General features: G+C 45.0%; 1 protein-coding gene across 5 annotated transcripts in view; it reads right to left on the reverse strand.

Moving 5' to 3' along the window:
- Positions 1–24,441, reverse strand: part of ZNF862 (zinc finger protein 862) — a 36,337-nt gene extending 11,896 nt beyond the window's left edge. For 4 of the 5 annotated variants that reach the window (XR_001917935.1, XR_001917934.1, XM_018046786.1 and 1 more), the window contains exons 1-5: positions 24,187–24,441; positions 15,499–15,610; positions 13,720–13,824; positions 11,543–12,240; positions 9,939–10,095 (exon numbers count right to left, since the gene is read on the reverse strand). Coding sequence is in view for 3 of the 5 variants with exons in the window: in XM_018046786.1 (XP_017902275.1) it covers positions 9,939–10,095; positions 11,543–12,240; positions 13,720–13,824; positions 15,499–15,610; positions 24,187–24,210 (1,096 nt within the window). In the remaining 2 variants the exon portion in view is untranslated. The remainder of the gene's footprint in view (positions 1–9,938; positions 10,096–11,542; positions 12,241–13,719; positions 13,825–15,498; positions 15,611–24,186) is intronic. The other variant, XM_018046785.1, reaches the window with a different exon arrangement.

Raw genomic sequence — 27,824 nt, forward strand, 5'->3', positions numbered from 1 at the left:
TCTAAGTACTTTTTCAGATTATTTATTGTAAATAGAATAATAGTTTTTATCATTTTGTGACTGGCTTATTTCACCTAGCATAAAGTTCTCAAGGTTCATCAATGTTTTGACATGTGTCAGAATTTCCTTCCATTTCAAAGCTGAATAATATTCCATTGTATGTATAGATTACATTTGCTCATCCATTCATCCATCCATGGACATTTGGGTTCCTTCCACATTTTAGCTATTGTGACTAATGCTGCTATTCTGTTTTCAGAATATTCTGAAAATATTGCTGCTATTCTGTTTAAACCTTGCTTTCAATTATTTTGGATATATACCCAGAAGTAAAATTGCTGGATCGTAGGAAAATTATTGGAGAAGGCAATGGCAACCCACTCCAGTACTCTTGCCTGGAGAATCCCTTGGACAGAGGAGCCTGGTGGGCTACAGTCCATGGGGTCGCAGAGTCAGACACAACTGAGCAACTGACACATACACACATGATAATTCTATCTTTAGCTCTTTGAGGAACTGCCATATTGTTTCCCACAGTGACAGTACTGTTTTATATTCCCACCAAGGCATAAGGGTTCTAATTTCTTCACAACTTCATCGGTGCTTTTCCATTTCTTTGATAGTAGCCATCCTAATGGGTGTGAGGTGGTATCTCATTGTAGCACTGATCTGTTTCTCTAATGATGAGTGATATTATCTTTTCATGTGTTTACTGGCCATTTGTATATCTTCTTTGAAGAAATGCCTATTCAAGTCCTGTATCCATTTTTAATCAGCTTTATTGCTGTTGAGTTTTAGGAGGTCTCTGTATAGTCTGGTATTAATCCCTTATCTATGGTTTGCTAATATTTTCTCCCATTGTGTGTGCTGACTTTGTATTAGGTTTATGTCTTTTTTTTTTTTTCTTTTTCCGGCCATGCCACATGGCTTGTGGGATCTTAGTTCCCCAACCAGGGATTGAACCCAGGCCCTCTAAAGTAAGAGCACAAAGTCTTAACCACTGGACCACTAGACAATCCCCAGGTTATATGTCCTTTGATGCACAAAATTTTACAGTTTCCATAAAGCCCAACTTGTCTATTTTTCTCTCTGTTGCTTGTGCCTCTTGGTCTATGTAGGTAAAGGGTTTTCAATTTTGTTGATCTTTTCAAAGAACCAAGTTTTGTTTCCACTGATTTTTCTCTATTGTTTTTCTACTGTCTATTTCTCTCTGCTCTAACCCTTATCATTTGCTTCCCTCCATCAGCTTTGGGTCTAGTTTATTCTTCTTTTCCAAGTTCCTTAAGTTGTAAAGTTAGGTTGTTGATTTAAGATTTTTCTTGTTTTTAATGGAAGCATTTATAAATATCCCCCTTAGCACCACTTATTCTGTCCCACATCAAAATGATATGTTGTTTTTGTTTTCTCTCATCTTTAAGTATCTTCTAATTTCTCTTATGATTTTCTTCCTTAATCCACTGGTTGTTTAAAATTGCTTTCCACAATTTTGTGAGTTTTCCAGTTTTCTTTGTTATTGATTTCTAATCTCATCCTATTACATTTGGAGAAGATACTGTTTGATATCTTTTTTTTTTAATCTATTGAGGCTTAATTTGTCACCACACATAATCTCGCCTACAAAATGCCTCACGTGCATGTGAGAATGTGAACACTGCTGCTGTTTCGTAGAGTGCTGTATCTAGTAGATATCTATTAGATCTAGTTGGTTTATTGTCTAAGTACTCTATTTCTTTATCTTCTCTCTGGTTTTTCTACTCATTATTGTGACTGGGATATTGAAGTCTATAACTATTACTGTAGAACTGTTTACTTCCTTCAACTCTAGTAATTTTTGCTTCACAAATTTTGAGAGTCTGTCATTAGGTTTATATATATAATTTTATATCTTCTTTCTATACTGAAACTTTTATAAACATATAATGTCTGTGTCTCTTATATGTTTTTTTGATTTAAAGTCTATTTTTTCTGATACTTGTATAGCCAACTCTTGCTCTCTTTTGATTACTATTTGCATGGAATATTGTTTTCCATGCTTTCATTTTTAATCTATTTGTGTCTTTGGGTACAAAATTAGTTTCCTATGGACAGCAAATAGTTGGATCATGTGTTTTTATCTGTTCTGACAATGTTTTTTGATTGCAGTGTTTAACCTATTTACATTTAAAGTAATTACTGATAAGAAGGGACTGTCATCTTGCTATTTGTTTTCCATATGCCTTAAGCTTTTGTCCTTCATTTCCATCATCACAGTCTTCTTTTGTGTTTAGTTTATTTTTGTAGTGAAAATGTTTAAATTCCTTTCTAATTCCCTTTTGTGTATATTCTATAGCTATTTTCTTTCTGGTTACGTGGGAATTACATTTAGGGGTTCCCAGGTGGCTCAGTGGTAAAGAATCAGCCTGCCAATGCAAAAGAAATGGATTCAATCCCTGGGTAGGGATGATCCTCTGGAAGAGAAGATGGTAACCTACTCCAGTATTCTTGCCGGGAAAATCCCACAGGCGGAGGAGCCTAGCAGGCCACAGTCCATGGGATCACAAAGAGTCGGACATGACTTAGTGACTAAACAACAACAACAAACATGGGGATTACATTTAACATCCTCAAGTACCAACACTCTTAATTTCAATTTAGCTTAACTTCAATAGTACACAAAAACTGCTCCTTTACAACTTTCCCATCTATCTCTTTCTATCACTGATGTCACAAAATTACCTCTTTATATACATGTGTCCCAAAACATAAACTAGTAATTCTTTTAAATGTATTAAATTATGTAGAAAATAAGACATGGAGTTTAAAAAGTTAGAAAATACTAGCTTATAGATTAATAATTGGTTTTTTTCCTTTAAATGTACTAGTCTCTCAAATCGTGCAGGAAACAAAAGGTACAGTTACAAACCATTGTTATGATAACACCAGCTTTTATAACTGCCCATTTATTTACCTTGATTGAGATCTTTATTTCTCCATAAGCCTTCAAGTTACTGTCTAGTGTCCTTTCATTTCACCTTGCAGACCTCCCTTGAGTGTTATTTGCAAGGAACATCTAGCAGTAAGGAGCTCCCTCAATTTTTGTTTAGCTTGGCATCTCTAAATTCCACCCTCACTTTTGAAGGACAGTTTTGCCAGATATAGGACTCAGTTGACTTTTTTTTTTCATTTAGCACTGTGAATATATCTGCCCACTGCCTTCTGGCCTCTGGAAGTTAAATCTGTTTATAATCTTATTGAGGTCCCTTGTATGAGATGATTCACTTCTCTCTTGCTGCTTTCAAGGTTCTCTTTGTTTTTGAAAGTTTGACTATAGTGTGTGTCTCAGTGTGGATATGAGTTCATCTTACCTGAAGTCTACTGAGCTTCTTGGATATTTGTATTCATGACGTGAAAGTGTAGGTCACAGTCCTGTACAACTTTTTGCAACCCTACGGACAGTAGCCCACTAGGCCTCTGTCCATGGGATTCTCCAGGCAAGGATACTGGAGTGGGTTGCCATTCTCTTCTGCAGGGGATCTTCCGGACCCAGGGATCAAACCCAGTCTCCCGCCCTGCAGGCAGATTCTTTACAGTGTGAGCCACCATGTCTCTGATCAAACTGAGGAGATTTTAGTCATTCTTTCTTTCTTTTTCTCTCTTTTCCTTCTGGGACTCCAACAATGTCCATGTTGGTCCACTTGATGGTTTCCCACATGTCCCTTGGGCTCTGTTCATTTTTCTTTGACTTTTTTTCTGTTTCAGGGGCTCCATAATTTCCATTGTCCTATCCTCAAGCTTGCCGATTCTTTGTTTTCCTTGGTCAAATCTGTTTTTGTATTCCTCTAGTTGCTATTTCATTTCAGTTGTAGTTTTAAGCTCTCAGTTTTCTTTCTGGATCCTTCTTTGGTTTTCTCTCTTTATTGATATTTCCATTTTATCCATACATTACTGTCTTGACTTTCTCCATATCTCCCTAAAGTTCTCTGAGCATCTTTAAGACAGTTGTTTTAAAGTATTTATTTAGTATACCTGCCATCAGGTCTTTTTGAGGGACAGTTTTTGTTTAATTTTTTCCTCTGAATGGGTCGTACTGTCCTATTTCTTTGTGTGCCTTGTGATTTTTTTTGTTGAACACTGGACATTTGAATCTAATAATGTGGTAACTCTGGAAATCAGATTCTCCCCTGTCCCCAAGGTTTGCTGTTTTTATTGTTTTGGGTTACCATTATTTTTTTAATTTTTTAATCATTATAGGCTATCTCTGTGCCAAATATCAGCCTGAAGTGTAAACTTAAAGTCTTCTCAGGTCTTTTCGAGTCCTTCCCTAGTCACGCAAAATCACTGTCTTAATTTTCGTCCTATATGTTTTGAATGTCCTAATGTCTGGTTTCCAAAAAAGGAAAAAGAGAAAAATTAAAGAGGAGGGGTAAGAACCTGCAGCAATGGAGGAGGTATACAACCCTGGCTGCTTACTTCTTTGTCTGCACCTCTGTGATAAGAATCAGCAATCAGTGATCAGAGCACTGACCCCTGACTGATATTTAGAGGACAGTGCCCTTTTGGCCCACCCCAATTCCTGCCAATTGTGTGCAACCTGCTCTAGTCATACAGTATAGCTGCTTACACTGTGGTAGGAGCGAGAGATGGGCAGCTGCTACTGTGCTAAGAGCTAAAATGGACCAGACTTAACCACCTGACCTGCCTCTTGAGAAATCTATATGCAGGTCAGGAAGCAACAGTTAGAACTGGACATGGAACAACAGACTGGTTCCAAATAGGAAAAGGAATACGTCAAGGCTGTATAGTGTCACCCTGCTTATTTAACTTATATGCAGAGTACATCATGAGAAACGCTGGGCTGGAAGAAACACAAGCTGGAATCAAGATTGCCGGGAGAAATATCAATAACCTCAGATACGCAGATGACACCACCCTTATGGCAGAAAGTGAAGAGGAACTAAAAAGCCTCTTGATGAAAGTGAAAAAGGAGAGTGAAAAAGTAGGCTTAAAGCTCAGCATTCAGAAAACAAAGATCACGGCATCTGGTCCCATCACCTCATAGGAAATAGATGGGGAAACAGTGGAAACAGTGTCAGACTTTATTTTTTTGGACTCCAAAATCACTGCAGATAGTGACTGCAGCCATGAAATTAAAAGACGCTTACTCCTTGGAAGAAAAGTTATGACCAACCTAGATAGTATATTGAAGAGCAGAGACATTACTTTGCCAACAAAGGTCCATCTAGTCAAGGCTATGGTTTTTCCTGTGGTCATGTATGGATGTGAGAGTTGGACTGTGAAGAAGGCTGAGCGCCGAAGAATTGATGAGTTTGAACTGTGCTGCTGGAGAAGACTCTTGAGAGTCCCTTGGACTGCAAGGAGATCCAACCAGTCCATTCTGAAGGAGATCAGCCCTGGGAGTTCTTTGGAAGGAATGATGCTAAAGCTGAAACTCCAGTACTTTGGCTACCTCATGCGAAGCGTTGACTCACTGGAAAAGACTCTGATGCTGGGAGGGATTGGGGGCAGGAGGAGAAGGGGACGACAGAGGATGAGATGGCTGGATGGCATCACCGACTCGATGGACGTGAGTCTGAGTGAACTCTGGAAGTTAGTGATGGACAGGGAGGCCTGGCGTGCTACGATTCATGGGGTCGCAAAGAGTCGGACATGATTGAGCGACTGAACTGAACTGAACCACAATTTACTTTCCAACTCTTCCCCTGTAAGCTGAAAGCCTCTGACAGATTTCAGAGTTCCAAAATAGCTACACCAGACAGATTCTACCAGTGCAACTGTTGTCCAGGTAAGGAAGCAGATTCTTGGTGCTCTTCTCAGAGTTCTCCTCCTAATCAGGACAGTTTTGAAGAGTACAGTACTGGTCATTTTATTAATTAAAATTAGAACACAAATGTGACTAAAAAGTGATTGGAGGCCTATCTGCTACCTGAGTGTGACAAGTCATGGGCCCCGATCAAGGTTTAACCCTATAATAAAAGCCAAAATGGAGGCCACAATTTGCTTTTATTTTGGCCTCAACATGCAGGATCTTAGTTCCCTGACCAGGGATTGAACTCATGTCCCCTGCAGTGGTAGGGCAGAGTCTTAACCACTAGACCACCAGGGAAGTCCCAGAGGCCACCTTTTGAATAAACCCCTGGACCAAACACTCATAATCACAGAACCAAATCTTAAACTGTCCTAATTTCCTCAAAATGCTGACTCTGGTCTTAAATAAGATTTAAGTTTCCTTCATGTCAGAGTGACTATACAGCTTCTGAGACAATCAGCTACACACAAGAAAAGGTAAACAGTGCTACTACCCTAGAGAGAATATAATCACAATTTTAAAAAATAGTCCTTAATTCACATTTTATAAACCAAGCATTACCTGCTGAGAGCCAAACCTTTAACCACTTTGGGTGTGAAATCTCCCAGTTCATGAACAGTTTGTTTCTTCCTCAATAAAATATTCCTATCAGGAAAGCTCTCTGAATTTTCTTTTAACAATGCAAAGGGTGAAAAACAAAATCCCCAAAGAGGTGACCCAAGCAAGTGGTGATGGAAAAGAATGAAGCTGTTTTAGAAATGCATCCTGCTGAAGTTGGTCTTTTAAAAACAATGCCTATATATGTGTGTTTCTTAGGCATAATGAAACCAGCTACTGGAAAAAACAGCTAAAAATTTTTGGTGAGGACTCAGTGACAGAGAATGGTGGGACAGGAACTGTCATTTTTTTTGTTATATGAGAACTATTTTGATTAAAAAAATATATAATCATTGGGCTTCCTTGGTGGTCCTCTGGCTAAGGATCTGCCTTGCAATACAGGGGACCCGGATTCAATCTCTGGTCTAGGAAGATGCCACATGCTGAGGAGCAACTAAGTCGGTGAGCCACGACTCTGAGCCTAGAAGCTGTGCTCCACAATGAGAAGCCACCACAATGCGAAGCCCGCCTACCACAACAAAGACCCAGCACAGTCAAAAAATCAAATAGATAAATAAAGGTCTTTAAAAAACCTAATTAGAAAGAAATATTTTTAAAGACTAACTGAAATCATACATGAGACTGAATATCCCAGAAAATGTTTGCCTCAGTTACGCTCCCCTGAGGATCGGTCACCTCTGACTGCCCGTAGCAGTGGCCCCAGAAGTGCTGGACCCCAGGCCCAGCTCTTTCAAACTATGGCTGAAATGGTGCTAAAAAACCTTTTCTTTTTGTTCTCTTCAGAACAAGTGAAACAGAGGGAATTTGCAAACAGATTCTCCATGTCTTAGTAACAGAAAAGTGACTGAAGAGATATAAATATAGCATGTGCACACATGTGCATGTTGACACACACACACACACACACACACACACACACACACACACACACACACACACACACACACACACACACAGTCCAGAAAAATGGCCTGGCTTGCAAAGACAGATTCTGATCCTTTCAGGCTACTCTGACCCCAAGGTTGGCAGGCTGGCTCCCGCACCGGTTTGGAGACAGCCCCTCGGGCTCCTGGCACTGCTTCTCTCTCTCTAGCTCAGCAGGGCCCCACCGGGAGGCCAGATACGGCCCACTGTGCAGCAGCTAGCCTCCTAGATAACACATAAGCCACTCTAACTCCCGCTCATGTCACTGAGGGCTCTCCCATTCAGTTTTCTTTCCACTTGGTGACCTGACTTCTCCCAGCTATGAGGTCCAGCTATCGCTGATGAGCTCACCTGTAGAAAAGGCACTGCCCACCTGAAGTGAGTGACCTGCTACTCCACATACGATGATAAACTAGTAAAAACAAGGGTTACCACCTAGTCCCTGTATTGGCTTGTCTGTTTCTGTAATGACAGCTATTAATTTCTTAACAGTGAAATGTAACTGAATTTTCTTTTTTGGGGGGTGGGGGGAGCAAGAGATATCACCAAATATGGCCAAAGTTTGAAACCAGAATTTAAAATACTGAAATAAAAGAACAGCTGGAACTCTATATAGTGATAAAGAGTTCTAAATGAGCAAGTCCACAAAAGTAAAGGTTGACAGAGGAAAGCACTAAAATCAAAGCACAAACCTCTTATTTTCTCCATAATCAAAGTGACTGTCCTCTACAAGTTCAGTCCTATTGATAAGACAACTGGTGGGGCCACAGAGGCTGAACCTAACCTGGAAACTACCAGCTGAAAAGCTTTAGTCAACAACAGTTTAACTGCTGCACAACTGACAGATAACATTAAATCTGACTGCATCAAACTGAGTCTGTCTTTTTAAAAAACAGGTACCATAATAATAAAATCTAAAAGAACAAATCTACTAGTTATAGGTCCTAATAACAGAAACTAAAGAACTAGCTGGGTTTCCTCGAATGAAAAGAGCACAAGGAAATCGACAGCGCAAATGTGTTTCGATGCAGCCTGAGGCCCACCAGACCACAAAGACCCAGGACCCGAGCTGAGCTGACCTGAGCCAATCCCAACCTCTCACCCCAGGGCAGTAGCCCCTTTCTGTACCTCAGTTCTCCTGGAGGAGAGGCCTACTTACTGAAGATTTCCCCACTTCTGAACATATAGAAGTTAAAAAGAAAAGGATAAAAAACACTTAGATGACATGGTCCAGCTCAACAATCCAAGTCAGGCCCACGCTGTGGGAAACACACTGCTATACCACCGGTCACCCCCGTCTTCCCCATGACTTTCCGCAGGGGCCCAGAGGGCAGAGTGCAGAGCGCAACCACTACTGCTCACTCCTTCAAAGGAAAAACCAACTTCCTGTGAGATTGGTTTAAACCAATCTCACCCTCGCTCACTCGCTCTCTCAGACACTGTGGATGGTAGTGATGTTCTTTGAAGCTGTGCTTCAAAGGCCTTGGCCCAGGACACAAGTACAATACCTCTGTCCTCATGAAAGAAACAATTTTTCACATCCTTTCTCAATGTTTGAGGAGCCATTTACAACTCTGTGAACAATTATAAGAAGTTGTATATTGGTCAAGGATGTACAGAAAATACTCAGGTGCCCAGGAAAGGGCGCTGTGAGCCAGGAACGTGACACCAAGTAAGCCACAAATACTCGGATTCCTTATTCTGTAGAAGTCATGACCCAAGTTGCTGGTGGAATTCCTAAGTTAGGCACAGCAGCCTGTTCTGCAAGGCTTTTGTTACAATATAGGCTAGTAATAATAATAATAATAACAGCGTTTAAGATGAAGAGTTGTCTCTTTGGTGCCACGTGAAAATCCAGGCTGCCTGATGGATAAAGGAACAAGGAGCAGATGCGAGAGGAGCCTGCTCCGGGAAGGTGGCAGCAGCATGTGCAGATCAATCTCCGGGGCCTGTAGCCCAGGGACTCCCGGGCTGGCCCTGCCCACCCCGCTGGCCCCGGCATGAAGCAGTGCTGGCTCAAAGTAGAGGTGGGACTCCAGGAGTCCAGCCGGACGCCCTTTCTCGCCTCCCTGCCTCTGCTCCCACCGTCCCCAGCTCTGTCATGTCTGGAAGCCTGGCCTCCTCCTGCGCCTGGTTTTCAGTGCAGTTAAAGCACTTCATTCTTTGTAAAGCCTGTCCTTACCCCTCCCTCGGATGCCTGGCCACATTAAGCCATTGTCTCCAGCGGCCCCAGGGTGCTTCCTGAACCTCTTTTACAAAGCTTGTGTTATTTTCTAGTTTCTTATTAAAGTGCCTGTCTCTTCCACAAACCTGCTTGTCTCTTGGAAGCCAAGCCCTGACTCGTGCCCGTTCAGTCAGCACACTGTAGGCGCTCAGTAAGTGGTGGAAGATGGATGACGACGGGTGGATGAAGAGGAGACAGAGCACAGCACCCCGAGGCAGGGAAAAGTTCTGAGATACAAAGACCTAATCGCTCTCTGCCTACATGCAGGGAAAGGACAGGAAAGGGACAACAAGGACAAATGGAGCTGCCCTCACAGGTCCCCATCTCCAGTGATGGCACAGACAGAGGAGCTTCTAGGATCTTTACCCAGGGACGCCAACAGCTCATAGTTCATCCGCATCACGTCTCTGTACAGCTCCTTCTGCCGCTTGTCTAGCGTGCCCCACTCCTCCCGGGTGAAATACACTGCCACATCCTCAAACACCACCGGGAGCTCCTCCAACAGCCCCTCCTCAGAAGGATCCTGCAACAAAGAGTAGCAGGCACTCAGTACTCCTCTCACGTTGGACACCCAGCATGATGCTCCGGGAATCCTGCTCACAGCCTGTTCCTCCTGGGAAGCCTGCCGAGAGGCCCAGACGCTCTCTGAGGAATTCAGCTATCCACCTAAAGTCAAAGGAGCAAACGTGTGTGGCCCAGAGACAGTAGGTAACAACTACACAAACCTCACCGTGATCCTAGAAGGAAGAGAAGACCCTTCCTCTTCTCTCTGGGAAGGAAAGGGCAGGGCACTGAGGAAGAGGGTCTCGCAGAGCCTCGTGGCTGCACCCATCCTCAGGAGCACCTTCTACTTATCCACCATTGCACAGGTGGCCGCTGCCTCTGAGCCGCTGCTGAGGTTCCCCATCGGGATGGAGAGAGCAGTAAAAGAACAAGTAAAGATGCTCCTGTTCAGTGACTAGGTTAACACACACTTTACTGCTAAAGGAATTCAGGCTATAAAAGGTTAGATCTGTTTATCATCTTCTAATCCTAAACACTGAAGGAACATGAAGGGAAATGAGCATTGTCCCTTTTCTGGATTCCATAAAAATCCGAACTTACTAACTTTACCTACGATGTTAGGAATAAGGAACGTCTGAGCTCTTCTCAACAGAATGCTAGAAGGGGCTGCTCAAAATGACTTGTAGTAAAACCCCGCTTATATGGGTGGGGGGGAATTGAAAAAGGGAGATGGATCTGTTTACTCACAGACTTCAATTAACACAGCTTCCTTGCAGGGCAATTTTCCAAAGAATCAGAAACTAAACCCGTTGCATTTGATAAAACAGGCCTGAGGTGAGAAGTGGAGGCTGGAGGTCTCAGGAGTGCAGCAGGTTGGAAGGAGAGCCCTGGGCTGGCGGCCAGGGGCTCAGGGGGAGGGCAGCACCACGAGCGCCCTTGTTCTCTGGCTACATCTTTGCTCTTGCCCAACAAGATGAGTTTAACTGCGCTTGCTCTACCCCCTCAGTGCAGCATTTAAAAAACATTACACAAAGTCTGAAGAAACATGAGTCCAAAGTTAAAGCTGAAACATATCTTTTACATTGATTATTTAAGAGCTCTGTGGCTGTTTCATGGTTGTGGGTTATTTCTGGAGTTCTGTGTCATTTTAGACTCTGGATAAAGATGGCTTTTCTGAATGTAGCTGTTCTGTTTATGTCAGAAGTTAGAGTATTTGGCCCCATTAATATGTTTTGTTATCTGCCAAAAGGAGATAACAGTAGTAGGGCTGTTGTGGCCAATAAAGGGGCTGATACATGTAGAGCACTTAAAATAAGACCTGGCACAGCTGAAGCATGGCAGCTTATGGTAACATGATAATGTTAGCAGCAGCTATGGCTAATGGAATTGTTCCACCATCACCATGCAACATACATTGTTGTCAGCATGGAATCCTCCCCCTTGACCCATCATTATAAACATATTACCTGGCCACAGGGTTCAGCAGAGTCATTACATAAAATGTTATCATCTGAGGAACTGTGGATGTCATCAATGATTTCTGTTTGCCTGAAATCAGGGATGCGGTCCAGGTACAATGCAGGAATTCCTCCATTCCCTCCAGGGTCCCCCAGGGCAGCTCTCGAGCTGGGCAGGAGCTGGGCCACATTATCACAGGCTCCCAGAGGCCCTGGGGAATAAAATACGGGATAATCTGCAGGGAAGAAGGGCCCCTGGCTGGCCAGTATATCACCAGACACCTCCTGGGTGCTCTGGAAACGGGCTGCCCAGAGGGGGTCCCGTGCCGCCAAGGCCTTGACACAGAACACGTGGGCCTTGCTCTTGGCATGGTATTTGAGAGTCTCCACCTTGAATGGTCCGGTATAACCTTCTATTAATCTTGACCGCTTGTCCTTGACAGATGGGTATTCCCGGCAAGCAGAGCAAAACAGAGCTGTCTGCTCCTCATTCATGACCAACCACGGGAACTGCGCAAACCACGACTTCTGGATGGATCGGGGTTTGGAGGGTTTGCTGCCTCTTCCTGCATAGTCTCCCTGGAGGCTGCCTCTCTCTGAGCTGAAGTAGGACAGACAGGCTTCCTTCTGAGGAGGCAGGTAGAGTCCAGCTTCTCTGGATGGGCGCTGCATGTCCATTTCCTCCATGAAGCCCATCTTGGTTTTTCCTTTAGAGAAAAGAGACAGATGGAATTTTCTCTGAAATCCTACAGGTTGAGTCACTGCAACTCAGAGGTGCTCAGATCTACCTTCTGTGAAAGCTGGAACCACAGGCACAAAGTGACCCACTGTGTCCGTGTTCTCTTCTCTCCAGCCCTCAGCCCCCAGGCCCACTTTGCCTAATCCCAAAGAAACAAATGGACTTTAAGAAAAAGTTCCTTTTTTTCCTAATGTAAAGGACAGATACACCTGGCCAAAAAGAGCGCTCTACAATTTGACCTGTGCAGCCTAAGACAGTGGCACAGCCTTCAGGAGAGCAGACTTATTTACTAGAGACTGAACACTGAACTCAGAGAATGTAGGGTTAAAGAGGTAACTGAAGCAAACACCGCTACTCCACACTTAGCAAGAATCCCCCTCTTTGGTACCCCTGCCAGACAGGCATCTGCACTTGGCTCACGTATCTTCAGAGTGAGAGAACGCACCCCCGCCCCACTACTGGGCAGACAATTTTGGCCCCCAGAGAGTTCTCCTTGAGCTGCATCCATCTTGGAGCACCTTCCCCCTGGGAGGGCTACTTCAGCCCTCTCTCACACCACATCCCTTCTGAGAGGTGAAAACTCCCAGGACCTCACTAAGAGTTTTCTTCTCTAAGCTAAACCAGAAGTTTCTTTATTCATGCCTTGAAATGCAGTTTAGACACCTCTAACTGCTCTCATGCACCAAGTTCAGATGCCCAGCAGTCAAGGACTTGACAGTATTTGCTCCAGGCCACTGGACCACGAAATGGTCCATTATGAACCCCGGAAGCACAAATCTACTAATAGACTCAATAGGTCCAAAGTTAAGAGCCAAACACAGCAAACACAAACCAAAAAAATTCAGTGTCTGTGAAGTCTAGGGCTCTGTGTGGTCCATCTGAGACAGGCCACAAGGGGAGAGCAATCTTCCCTGATTCCATTCCTGAAGGAAGTAGCTCCACCTCCCCTTTCTCCAGCAGGAGGGGCTGGGTTAACGCTGTCTCTTACACGGTGACAGATGCCATCTGGCCTGGCTCTGGCCAAGCCAGTCCCTGAAGAGGACAGGCTTATCCAAGGAGGAAAGCAAACATCAATCCCCAGGAGTTAGCAGCTCCGTTCCTTCACCCGTTCACTCCACATTCAAGTACTGAGCAACTGCTTGCCAGGCATCTTTCCTGGCATTAGGACTATGGTGGTAAATGAGACTGAGGCATGTCTTCACGGAACTTAGACTATATCGTTACACAGAAACATCTACCCTCAGGTAGAAATGCACTACAGGGAGATGAGAGTGCGGAGAACGAGGTATGCATGCCTTAGATCAAGTGACTGCTGGGGGAGGAGCAGCGTTCGTGTGTAACTGGTGCACAAGGAGAAGCAGGGGACGAGGCCAGAGGCCTGGAGCCCAGCTTCCTGCTCCCTCCCTCCAGCGAAGCACCCCTCCTCCCGGGACAGGGCTACTCTCACCTGGGTTGGGGCTCAAGTGACTCCTCTGACCTTGGACACTGGCGAGCCATGGCTCTGGCCCTCGCTCAAATTTATAGAACATCTCCGGGCTGGCAATAGTTGGTCCTGAGTCAGGAACAGAGAAAAGCACTATGAGGTCGAATCCAGGTCACATAGGTTAAAAAGGTTATGAAAACTATTGGTTCAGAACAGAAGCTCAAACTCAACTGCTGAGCGGACCAGACAATAATCTGAGGAAACCAAGTGCGGGGTGGGGAGGAGGGGGAAGCAGGGGAGGCTGCGGATCTGAGCCCAGGTGTGGGCAGCTGCTCAGATTCAGGAGAGGCCATCAGTTAAATGCAGGGTCAGCACAGCCAGACCATCCCAGTTTTCAAGAGAAGCCAGAAATCATATTTCTATGTGTTCCTCTCCATGGCTAAACACTGACAACTAATTGAAGTATTTTTTTAAATATATAATTGTATTGATTTATTTTTGACTGTGCTAGGTTTTCTTTGCTGCATGGGCTTTCTTTTTAGTTGCAGAGAGCAGGGGCTACTGTTGAGTTAATGGTGTGTAAGCTTCTCGTGGCAGGGGCCTCTCTTGCTGTGGAGCACAGGCTCTAGGGTGGGTGGGCTTTGGTAGTTGCTGTTTCTGGGCTCTAGAGCGCAGACTGAACGCTTGTGGTGCATGGACTTAGTTGCTCTGAGGTATGTGGAATCTTCCTGGATCAGTGATCAAATCTGTGCCTGCTGCATTGGCAGGCGGTTTCTTTACCACTGAGCCACCAGGAAAGCCCCTTATTTAAGCATTTTAAAGAAGTCAAACCAAAAAAAAAGAAAGAGAAAAAAGGTGTAGGCCAAATCTGGCCCAGCGCTATTTTGCAACTTCTCATTTAAAAGAATCATCAGTTTTCAAACTTTTTAGTAGACACAAAGAACACAACCCCTCCATCCAAAGAGAGCTGAGACTGTTGCCCCCATAAGCCTTAGACAAGGGCCAAGATGAAAAGAAGTAAAGAAAGGCATGGTGATGGTCATCAAATTGAAATCAGAAGAATATAAATGCACATGCTGCTACTGCTACTGCTAAGTCGCTTCAGTCGTGTCCAACTCTGTGCGACCCCACAGACTCCGCCGTCCCTGGGATTCTCCAGGCAGGAACACTGGAGTGGGTATATATGCACATAGACACAACCAACTACAATCACCTCTGTCCATGGTACCGGAAGTCTATCCACAGAGGCAGAGAAAGGACATTCAGAAAATAAAAAAGATGAAAACTATCTACTTGGGCACAAACTTTTAAGTTGTTTCATTTCATTAAACCACTACAACAAGCCTGTGAAAAAGGAAAGCTTGTGAAGAAAGACACCAAGTCTCGACAAGGCTAATGGCCAGGCCTTGTGGCAGAACCAGCACTGAGACCAGATTTCCACACTGCAGATCTGAGGCTTCTTCCACCACTGCCCACCGCCTCCAGTGTCCTCTGGGCACTGAAACAAAACCCACCTTCCAGCAGCAAGGTCCACAGGTGGGGCTTCCCCTGCCCCCAGCGCCCTGGGATATGCTGAGGCATCCAGGTCTAGCCCACCCAATTCCCCCACTTATCTTGGCCAGTTTAAGTGGAGAAGAGAAAGCGTGATGTGTGAACCCACAGGCAGTTAAGCCAGATAGAGGACTGAGTGGATAAACAGTGTCAAGATGCTGGGGGATACATGATCAGATTCCAGACAATTCTCAAGCACGTCACAGTCAGACATGGTTGGGAATGCTGTGGGGAAGTGAACACGAGCCATACCCAGGGGTGCCACCAGCTTGTCAGAACCACAGATGTCCTTCTGTTGCTGACTCAGCAGCACCCACTCCTCCTCAAGCAAGTACACCGTGATGTCGTCAAACGTCACAGGAGCCTGGAAGGAAAAATGACACCAGGTAAGCACCAACTTCCTCCTTAGTCTTCCACGGCTGTGTTCATGATCGCCTGAGGGCACCCTGGGAACAGAGGTGGGACCTACTGGGATTTACTCTGGAAACAGGTCAGACTGGAGGAGGGAGCACCGTCAGTCTACACACAGGAGTGCACCTCATCGCTCTCTCCCACTGAGCGCAAGTCACAGAGCGAAAGAGACCCCCTTCTTCTAGGGAGGGCCACACCCTGAAACCAAAGTGCTGTAACGAAGGCTGACTCTGGACTCTCACAATCCTCTCCCAGCATGCTCCGCACCTGCTGTCCCACAGGACCCATTACTTCTCAGCCAGTACGTCACAAACAACCAACAGTGCTTCTTTTTGCAAAATCTTGAACGTTGTAAATATCCACTTAGGAAGATGTATCTGATTTCTGAAAATAGTCAAATGTCACTGAGAACTATGCCTGTGAATGTGTCAATGATCAAGATGGGCAAGGCTTTAAAACTGAGAACTACATGCCGTGGGGCTTGTAAAGGAGCTCAGTTCCACCAGAAAGGGGCAAGGAAATTCAGAAAATATTTCAAGGAGTTTTGGATTAAGATAGCAAGTTCAACAAGTACACTGAATTTTGCTTCCTCCTGTGAATTTAAAAGACACCCTCTTCCCATGAAAAAAACTCCAAACGATACACCCACTAGGATGGACAACACAACAAGGGGACAATAGCAATATCATTTTGCTAACTGAAAAGCAGATGAAAAAGTAATATCTGAGCAGATCCAAGAAAACTGAATTCTCACCCAACAGTAGACAAACGGAGGAACAACCCAAGTTACACCAATAAATCAGAGGATTTATTGAGTCTCTCCAGAGAGACTCAGGCCCTGGCCGCGCCAGGAACCACTGGCCTGGGAGTGAAGGCAGTGAGGTGCAAATAACAAGAGCTGGGGGAAAACTGTTTGCCAACAAATGCCAGACCCCTTACACAGGCTCCAAGATGGCAAGATCCTCCTTCCCACATGGTCAGAGCTTCCAGTTAGAATTCTGGGTTCCCATTGTTTAGAGTCAGCAAACAACTGGGCTATCAAGACATAGCAAAAGGCTCTTTCACGCCTGACAGAGTCCAAAACAGATGGGGGTTGGGGGCAGGGGGAGGAGGAACTGAGGAAATGGATGTGAGGCAGGGAGAAAACAATCTGTAAAAAACAAAAGTATCATCAATAGCCCCAGAGAAGTAAGACACTGCAGCCATGAACCAAGCGGTTATAAGAGAAATAATCAGAAAACACTCAGAATCTGTTGCTGGTTATCCTTTTAAATTTTGTACCACCAATATTTATCAGCTAGTCAAAGAAATAATAAATAAAATTCTCAACAACAAAAAAACCTCCCCCAAAGAAAAACATTTTGGGAAATCACATCCTTGGGGTATTGGCCATTCCAAAGTGACAACACTGAGGGGACTATTTGGTAAGTCCAAATAGTCCAATGGCTATTTCCATTTATAGCAAGTTATAGTACATTTTTAAAAATTTGCCTGTAACTTTATATTCCAATTTTAAGTACATGAAATATCTAATTTCAGCAAAGAAGCTTCTTGAAAAAAACAGTATACATAATTCTTATCAGTCACTATTGATTTGTATATTTAAAAATAATTTGAGCATTTTTCTTGTAAATCAATATTTACTGCAGAAAATTTAGACAGAAAGCCAAAAAACAAAAACAAAAAATGCTTTAAGATCATCCACAATCTCCCTAGTGAAAAAGAATGTGTTGACATTTGATATGCAACTTTCCAGTCTTTTGTCTATGAATATGTATGAATGAACAGTTTTAAAAGCAACAATAGAATTGTACTGCCAATGTGTATGTTTTAAATAACTATTTGCTCTCAGAGTGTCTTCCAAAGCAAAATATGATTATAATTCCAAAAAACTGCTGCAAGCACGCTGCAGGATGGGCTCCACTAAAAGCAGGCAATCAGACAGGAAACAGGTACACACAGGATATGGCCTAGGAGAGCCAATGCAGGGAAGCGGGTAGAAAACCCTCAAGATTATAACGAAGGAAGATCCCAGGAGGACTACTGCACATCAGGGCAACAGGGCAAGCTGTTCCGATCAGGACAGGTCAGAGTGTGTGACCGACCAAGGGCAAGCAGGGCTCGCTGTTCATTCCCACCCACCCTGCCTCCCTGAGGGAACAGGTGGCATAATGAAAGCCAATGGACCCATCACTCTATGAGTGCCACAAGGACGAAGGGCACGGCCAGGGCTGAATGTTTAGATACTAAAGAAGTATCTTCCCAACAAGAATGATGATTACCCTGGCCCTGGTACCTCTCTTTTAACCAATATTATAGCAACAGCCTTGTGATGACTGCAATGTAAAACACACACCTACACAAGACACACAAATCTGCTTAAACAGGAGGAATTTCTTACCTACACAGACAGCAAGGAATATCCCTGGATGTTTTATTTTAGTGATTCCTACTGTCTATGAGGTAGAGCTCTGAGTTCTGAGCCCAGCACCAAGTGCCCTGGATCTGAGCCTGACTCCTCTTCCTCAGCTCTAGACATTGCCCCACCTGGAACCTCTACTACAGTCAGGTCAGGTGAATATAATTGTAATCACAACCCTGTATTATACCTTTCTTCCCTCCACACACCCAGTCTTCAGATTCCCTAATTCTGCCCACTTCCACCGACTCACTTAAGTTCCTTCTCACAGTCCATCTCTTTCTCAAGGGATTTCCTGTCCACCAAGCAAAGCACTTCCGCTTCCCCTGAGCAGGAAGACCTTATGATGCCTGGTGCTCGGAAGCCTATGCTGATTATCTTATTTTATAACCACCTTCACCATCACGACCCTTCCTCCCATCACCACCACAGGATTTCATAGGCATTTAATTCATTTCTTCACTGAACACACATTTTATTTGTTTCTGTGTGTGCTTGGAGATCCTAAGCTATAAAAGACACCATATTCGTCAAGGAGAATAAAACCCCTTGGGAGGTGACAGACAACTGTGATATAAGTGCAATAACAAAACTGGGTCCAGAGAGCAAATGAGAAGGGAATAATCACTTCTAGGGGAAGGGGAGGAGGTTTGCTGGAGGTCAGTGATTAGGAACCAGAGATGTTGAGGCAATAAACAAACACACAATAAATACCCGTATCTGGTAGCACCAACATATCTCCCAGCGGACACAGAACACAGTGTTCGTCACAGCACTCACACCTACAGAAGAAAGACCCCTGGAGAGATGCTATTTTGAGTCATTCATTCAAAAAATACTGAGAACCTATTCAGTTCAGTTCAGTTGAATCGCTCAGTCGTGTCTGACTCTTTGCAACACCATGAATCGCAGCACACCAGGCCTCCCTGTCCATCACCATCTCCCGGAGTTCACGCAGACTCACGTCCATCAAGTCCATGATGCCATCCAGCCATCTCATCCTCTGTCGTCCCCTTCTCTTCCTGCCCCCAATCCCTCCCAGCATCAGAGTGTTTTCCAATGAGTCAGCTCTTCGCATGAGGTGGCCAAAGTACTGGAGCTTCAGCTTTAGCATCATTCCTTCCAAAGAAATCCCAGGGCTGATCTCCTTCAGAATGGACTGGTTGGATCTCCTTGCAGTCCAAGGGACTCTCAAGAGTCTTCTCCAACACCACAGTTCAAAAGCATCAATTCTTTAGCGCTCAGCCTTCTTCACAGTCCAACTCTCACATCCATACATGACCAGAGGAAAAACCATAGCTTGACTAGACAGACCTTCATCGGCAAAGTAATGTCTCTGCTTTTGAATATACTATCTAGGTTGGTCATAACTTTTCTTCCAAGGAGTAAGCATCTTTTAATTTCATGGCTGCAATCACCATCTGCAGTGATTTTGGAGCCCAAAAAAATAAAGTCTGACACTGTTTCCACTGTTTCCCTATCTATTTCCCATGAAGTGATGGGACCGGATGCCATTATCTTTGTTTTCTGAATGCTGAGCTTTAAGCCAACTTTTTCGCTCTCCTCTTTCACTTTCATCAAGAGGCTTTTTAGCTCCTCTTCACTTTCTGCCATAAGGGTGGTGTCATCTGCACATGTGAAGTTATTGATATTTCTCCCAGCAATCTTGATTCCAGCTTGTGCTTCTTCCAGTCCAGCATTTCTCATGATGTACTCTGCATAGAAGTTAAATAAGCAGGGTGACAATAGACAGCCTTGACGTACTCCTTTTCCTATTTGGAACCAGTCTGTTGTTCCATGTCCAGTTCTAACTGTTGCTTCCTGACCTGCATACAGATTTCTCAAGAGGCAGGTTAGGTGTCCAAAATGCAGTACTTGGATGCAATCTCAAAAACGACAGAATGATCTCTGTTTGTCTCCAAGGCAAACCATTCAATATCACAGTTATCCAAGTCTATGCCCCAACCAGTAATGCTGAAGAAGCTGAAGGTGAACAGTTCTATGAAGACCTACAAGACCTTTTAGAACTAACACCCAAAAAAGATGTCCTTTTCATTATAGGGGACTGGAATGCAAAAGCAGGAAGTCAGGAAACACCTGGAGTAACAGGCAAATTTGGCCTTGGAATGCGGAATGAAGCAGGGCAAAGACTAGTAGAGTTTTGCCAAGAAAATGCACCTGTCATAGCAAACACCCTCTTCCAACAACACAAGAGAAGACTCTACACATGGATATCACCAGATGGTCAACACCAAAATCAGACTGATTATATTCTTTGCAGCCAAAGATGGAGAAGCTCTATACAGTCAACAAAACAAGACCAGGAGCTGACTGTGGCTCAGATCATGAACTCCTTATTACCAAATTCAGACTCAAATTGAAGAAAGTAGGGAAAACCGCTAGACCATTCAGGTATGACCTAAGTCAAATCCCTTATGATTATACAGTGGAAGTGAGAAATAGATTTAAGGGACTAGATCTGATAGATAGAGTGCCTGATGAACTATGGAATGAGGTTCATGACATTGTACAGGAGACAGGGATCAAGACCATCCCCATGGAAAAGAAATGCAAAAAAGCAAAATGGCTGTCTGGGGAGGCCTTACAAATAGCTGTGAAAAGAAGAGAAGCAAAAAGCCAAGGAGAAAAGGAAAGACAGAAGCATCTGAATGCAGAGTTCCAAAGAATAGCAAGAAGAGATAAGAAAGCCTTCCTCAGCGATCAATGCAAAGAAATCGAGGAAAACAACAGAATGGGAAAGACTAGAGATTTCAAGAAAATTAGAGACACCAAGGGAACATTTCATGCAAAGATGGGCTTGATAAAGGACAGAAATGGTATGGACCTAACAGAAGCAGAGAACCTATTACATGCCATATATTGCCCCACTATTCTAGCTGGGGATATAGCAGACAGTGAATCAGCAAACATGTGAGTAAATAAATGTGAGAATTTTATATACAGTGATAAGGACTGGGAAGAAGATGAAACAGGATAATGGTATAGAGTGACGGGGGAGTCTTTGACCTCTATCCATTTTTCTGCCAATGACAAGCAAGACACCCCACACCCAATCCTATAGGCCAAGACTGCCTTTACTTAATAAATATCACAAAATAGCATCAAAGGAAGATTCTAGTAACAGACCAATAATACCTCACATGTACCCCCCATTCTTCCCGCTTTGAGCCAAAAGAGTGATATAAAGAATGGAACTTTCCCTGGCGGCTCAGACAGTAAAGAATCTGCCTGCCGCGCAGGAGAACTCAGTTCAATCCATGGATTGGGAAGATCCCCTGAAGAAGGGAATGGCTATCCATTCCCGTATTCTTTCCTGGAGAATGCCATGGACAAAGGAGCCTAGTAAGCTTCAGTCCATGGGGCTGCAAAGAGTTGGATACAACTGAGTGACTAACACTTTCACTTTTAGAATAGCACCGTTATTCTACCCAGGCCTTAGTTATCATCAATCATTTGCAATGCATCTTACATGTCTAGTTTGTTCTGTAATCACTTTATCTTTGAATAACATTCTCATTCCCCAAGCTAAAAAAACTGATACATCTGGAAAGGGTGTCCTTTTGATATCCTGCAATCAAGATTGGAATCAAGAATGAAATTTCCAGTCCCCAAGGGTTTCAAGCAGTGATTGGGCCTGAAAAGGATTTCCCTCATAGCTCAGTTGGTAAAGAATCCGCTTACAATGCAGGAGACCCCGGTTCGATTCCTTGGTCAGGAAGATCCCCTGGAGAAGGGATAGGCTACCCACTTGAGTATTCTTGGGCTTCCCTTGTGGTTCAGCTGGTAAAGAAGCTGCCTGCAATGCAGGAGACCTGGGTTCAATCCCTGGGTGGAGAAGATCCCCTGGAGAAGGGAAAGGCTACCCAGTATTCTGGCCTGGAGAATTCCATGGAAGTCCATAGGGGTGCAAAGAGTTAGACATGACTAAGTGACTTTCACTTTCCTGAAAAGGACATAATATTTGTCTTCCACTTCCCAAAACATTTGTAGTTTTCTCTTCTCATACTAAAGACTAAGAAAGTCTACAAATGGACAGAATCACTTGAAATCAACCTCAAATCACTAATTCCAATTTGCAATGCCAATTGTTTATAGCCCTTCTTTCCCACTAACATTTTGCTTCCCCTGTCCAAAATCAGGTTCGGTTTAAACTAAACCTCGGATATTACCTGAGGGCAAGGGCCATTTCCTTTACTTTTTTGGTATCCCCTAAAGCAGGACTTGGGGCTTTCCCAGGTGGTGAAGTGAAGTCACTCAGTTGTGTCCGACTCTTTGTGACCCTATGGACTGCAGCCTGCCAGGTTCCTCCATCCACGGGGTTTTTCCAGGCAAGAATACTGGAGTGGGTTGCCATTTCCTTCTCCAGGATATCTTCCCAACCCATGGATCGAACCTGGGTTTCCTGCACTGCAGGCATACTCTGTACCATCTGAGCCACCAGGAAAGCCCTCCCAGTTGGTGCTAGTGGTAAAGAATCCACCTGCCAATGCAGGAGCCATAACAGACAATGGTCAGATCTCTGGGTTGGGAAGATCCCCTGGAGGAAGGCATGGCAACCCACTCCAGTGTTGTTGCCTGGAGAATCCCATGGACAGAGGAGTCTGGCGGGCTACAGTCCTTAGGGTTGCAAAAAGTCGGACACGACTAAAGTGACTTAGCATGGCACAGCACAGCAAAGCAGGGGTCCCCCAACCTCCAGGATCTAATGCTGAATGATCTGAGGTGGAGCTGATGTAATAATAATAAAAAGTACACAATAAATACAATGTGCTTGAATAATCCTGAAACCATCTCCCACATCTGTCACCACCCTCCCCACAACATTATTCCCCTCTGGTCTGTGGAAAAATTGTCCTTCAGATAACCAGTCCCTGGCACCAAAAACGCTGGGGACTGCTGCCCTAAAGTGCTTAGTATGAGGCTGGCAGGCAGGTCATCTTCAATCTTTCTTTGGTTACATTGTTGGGCTTTATTGTCCTGGACTGTTTATAGGTTGTTACATCTGGAAAATGCATTGTGGAGAGGACTGAGTAAGGAAAAGATGCTTAAGCAAGGAGTAACTTCTTTTGTAATCCAAAGTCTTTCCCAGTCTTCCCAGGAAAAAGTACAGCATCAAAATACCCTCCTGATTCTTTCTCTCTATTGTCTGTGGGGCCACCTTGCCGTGCTTGTCCATGTTACCAAGGTAAAAAATGCAGGAGAGTTCCTGGAGGAAAGTGGTCATTTCATATTTATCCTGTACTTCCAGAATCTCCGTCAACTTAAATCCCTAACCACAAAGGCTTATTAAATGAGCAATTTTTTAAAAAGAAGAGACTCAATCCGCATTCGAAAATGTTTGCTGAAGACATTCCTCTTTGGGCAGAGAAGAAACTCTCAAGAACTAGCATCAAACAATATCCAGAAAGATCTTAGTCCCCAAAGTCTGCCATGGTCTCCAAGTCAAGAGCATGCGACCACGCTGGTCTTTGCTGACAGACTCTGAACTCTTAGCAATCCTGCCAAACACTTAACTCTATCTTCAAGCATTCTTCCTCATCCTTTCTTACAACTCAGCTTCTTGTCCAAAGCCTGAAGAAAAGTTTATGGGATATGCTTCTCAGAAATACTCAGATACTCCACGAAGTAGAAATTGGCAAGAAATACACCAGATGCCAAGTCTTTTGCTTCTCAGCCCTTTCTTGGGAAGAGGCATCTAGGCAGGGCCAAGCCCTCACCCTGCCCTCCCCTGGCTCCCAGCAGTGGTGTCTTATCCAGCCTCAAAGCCTTAAAGCACCACAGGCCTCTAAATGCTAACGTTGGGAAAAACGGGAAGCCCTTTCGCATTACTCCACTAAGCGGGTCACCCACCCAGCACCAAAGGGGGCGACCACTCGGCAGAGCGCGGCTGAGCCAGCCGCGGAGGGAGGGAGCGGAAGGCTGCGCGTGACTCGCCCGGAGAGCGAACGAAGAGGCGGGCGAGCGGGCGAGTCCTTCCCTGCAAGGCTGGCTCATCTGCGCGGACTCCGCCTGTAGCGCCTGCCTCACCGGAGCCCAGACCTGGGACCGACGGGAGGGGAGTGGCGGCCCCCGGGCCCTTCCAGGCCTACCTTCCCCGACTCCCTGGGCTCCATGGCCCCGCTTTCGGTGGCCCGTGCCACCCCCGCCACTGCCGCCAGGCCGCCCCCTCCCCCCGCGGCCTGGCATGAGGAGGCCGCCGCCGTCGCCGCGACCACCTGAGGGAACCCGGATTCCCGGAGGGGAGGGCGCCGGAGAGGGAGGGAGCGCGGCCCGGGACCGGCAGTGCCTCCTCACAGGGGGCGGTGGCGCTCGCGGCTCCGGGAGAGGCGCGCGGCCGGTACTCGCGTCGCACCCGGCGAACCGCTTTACGGCAGCCGCCCAGCCCGGGGCATCATGGGACGCGCAGTCCAGGCTCAGTAAGCGGCTCTGAGAGCCGCTTGTTGGCTTCGGGAATACGGGGTCTCGATCGGACAGAGCGGTTCGCTCTCTACCCTCCCCACACTCCAAGGCCGGATAGTAAGGGCAGAGTGCTCTGACTAGGCTAGTTCCCTCCCATTTTTGCCAGTAACTGCAGTTGCATAGGACTCTCCTGTCTGGGTGGTCTGAGGAATATGGAGGGACAGAGGGTAAATACAGAATCACTGGGCATTGGAGCAGAAGCGTCCAGCCTGGCTTCCTCCCTATCCACCCCGGCTTCCTCCATATCCACCCCATTCTGGAAGCAGAACTGGAGACCAGGGTTTGGTCCTGGAAAGTGACCCCAGAGAGCAGACCTTGGGACTTGAGAGGATTAAGCAGGGAAGAGGAAAAATTGATGGATGGATGCGTTTTCGAGGTCACTGCTGTGGGTATTGGGGGCTTCATTCCACTTCTAAGAATTATACAGAATGCCCCTCCCCATAATAGTCCATTGAACAATGGGGGGAGGGGAGCTCAGCATTCACCCATTGCTCCCATCCCCAGAAGTTGAGAGTTGCCCCAAGAGACGGTAACTGCACTCCGTCCTCACACTTGTACTTCTAGCTGTGCTTGTATGGAGGCCAGGTGGACACTCTCTGTGGTCAGAAAGCCCTGGGGCAGAAAACAAAAGAAGCTTGAAAAGAAGCTGCTGCTGCTGCTGCTAATGCTGCTGCTGCTGCTACTGCTGCTGCTGCTGCTAAGTCACTTCAGTCGTGTCCGACTCTGTACGACCCCATAGACGGCAGCCCACCAGGCTCCCCCGTCCCTGGGATTCTCCAGGCAAGAACGCTGGAGTGGGTTGCCATTTCCTTCTCCAATGCATGAGAGTGAAAAGTGAAAGTGAAGTTGCTCAGTCGTGTCCGACTGTTCGAGACCCCATGGACTGCAGCCTACCAGGCTCCTCTATCCATGGGATTTTCCAGGCAAGAGTGCTGGAGTCGGGTGCCATTGCCTTCTCCGAAAAGAAGCTATATAATGGCAAATCAGCGCATGAACAAGAATGCTTAGCATCACTGGTCATTTGTTGTTGAATCACTAAGTTGTGTCCAGCTCTTTGCGATCCCATGGACTGCAGCATACCAGGCTTCCCTGTCCTTAACTATCTCCCAGAGTTTGCTCAGATTCATGGACATTGAGTCAGTGATGTTATCTAACCATTTCATTAGTCATTAAGGAAATACAAATTAAAATTGCAATGCGAGTTCATATCCACTGAATGGGTAATTTTTAAAAAATAAGAAAGACCAATAACAACAAGTGTTGGAGAGGATGTAGAGAAATGAGCCCTGGTACATTTTGGGGCAGAAGTGGGGATGGCATAGGGACAGGGGAGGGAGATGTAAAATGGTGCAACCACTTTGGGAAACAGTTTGAAAGTTTCTTAAGAGGTTAAACTTACCATATGACCTAGCAATTTCCACTGCTAGGTATATACTCAAGAGAAATGAAAACATGACCACACAAAGACTTGTATAGGAATGTTTATAGCAGCTTTAACTGTTTATAGCATGAGTTTGAGCAAGCTCCAGGAGTTGGTGATGGACAGGGAAGCCTGGTATGCTATATTCCATGGAGTCACAAAGAGTCGGACACAACTAAATGACTAAATTGAACTGAATTGATAGCAGCTTTATTCATAGTAGACCAAAAATAAGGAAGTACTCAACTGTCCATCAAATGATGAATGCGTTGATAAAATATGGCATATCCACACAATGGATTACTATTCAGCAACAAAAGGGAACAAGCTGCTGGCACATGCTGTAATATGAAAGTGTGAAAGGAAAGGAAAATAAAAATGGAGTTGGTATTGCTAAGAGAGCTAAGGACATGTGACTTATTCATTTCTCAGCCTGGGTGGAATCTGATCTTTTGACTTGTTGGCTTGGGGAATACAGGGTCCAGAATACCTGCCAGAAACTCAAGATACACCAGACCCCTACCCTAAAATAGGATCATCTCTTTGCTTCTTGGATCCACGGACAAAGCAATGCTATTTTAGTTAACAATAATTGTTGCTGCCATCAAGCCATCAACAACTGTAGCCACAGCTCCATGTGTACCCTGAGGGGATTCAGGATGGAGGAAAACAGGGTACTGACCCAAATAGTTAAGATGCATAGGTAAGGGATAATTTCAGTGAACCCAGACTCTTGCATCTTCCCATACATAGAAAAGCACTATAATCATTAACTGGAGATATCAGTATTTTGTGATTAGCAATAATCAGTTGACATTCAACTACATTTTTAATCCTCAGAAAAATCTTCTATATATTCCTCCACTGTCTCAGAGTTCCTCAGAGCTGTCTGAGAGGCTGTCTCCCAAAACATAGTCCTCAGTAAGGGCTCCAAATAAAGCAGGCAATTTTTAGGTAGCGTGTTTTTCTTCCATTGACAGGCCTTCTTTAAAACGACTCCTGATTCTTAGTATTAGTAGCGTGCTCAGTCGTGTCTGACTCTTTTTCAACCCCATGTGTAGCCCACCAGGCTCCTCTGTCCGTGGAATTTTCCAGCTAAGAATACTGGAGCAGGTTGCCACTTCTTACTGCAGGGAATCTTCCTGACCCAGGGATTGAACCCTTGTCTCTTTCATCCTCCTGAATTAGCAGGTGGATTCTTCACCACTAGTGCCACCTGATTGCTTATCAACTATTTTCTGACTCACATCAGACTCAATCCACTCTCTCCAGGCAACTTTAAACAACCTCATGGGCTCTTTGTTTTTATTAGCCCCCAAGTCTTTCTCTTCCTCAGAACATTCCTTCAGGATTACCCATATCCATGTCTCCTGAATTGTAATTCTTAAGATTCCCAATAAATTTATTTGCAACCTCCTGCATTATTTATTTTGCTTGACGGATTAATCTCAAAATCATCATGCTAATACAAAGGAGCCAGACATTTATATGAAGTCTCCAGAACAGACACATCTCAGTTCAGTTCAGTCACTCAGTCATGTCCGACTATTTGCGACCCCATGGACTACAGCAGGCCAGGCTTCCCTGTCCATCACCAACTCCCAGAGCCTGCTCAAACTCATGTCCATAGAGTCGCTGGTGCCATTCAACCATCTCATCCTGTCGGCCCCTTCTCCTCCCACCCTCAATCTTTCCCAGTATCAGGGTCTTTTCCAATGAGTCGGTTCTTCGCATCAGGTGGCCAAAGTATTGGAGCTTCAGCTTCAGCATCAGTCCTTTCAAAGAATATTCAGGTTTCTGACAGAATTGAAAAAAAAAAAAAAAGAATATTCAGGACTGATTTCCTTT

Source organism: Capra hircus, chromosome 4, assembly GCF_001704415.2.
Source record: "Capra hircus breed San Clemente chromosome 4, ASM170441v1, whole genome shotgun sequence".
NCBI lineage: Eukaryota > Metazoa > Chordata > Mammalia > Artiodactyla > Bovidae > Capra > Capra hircus.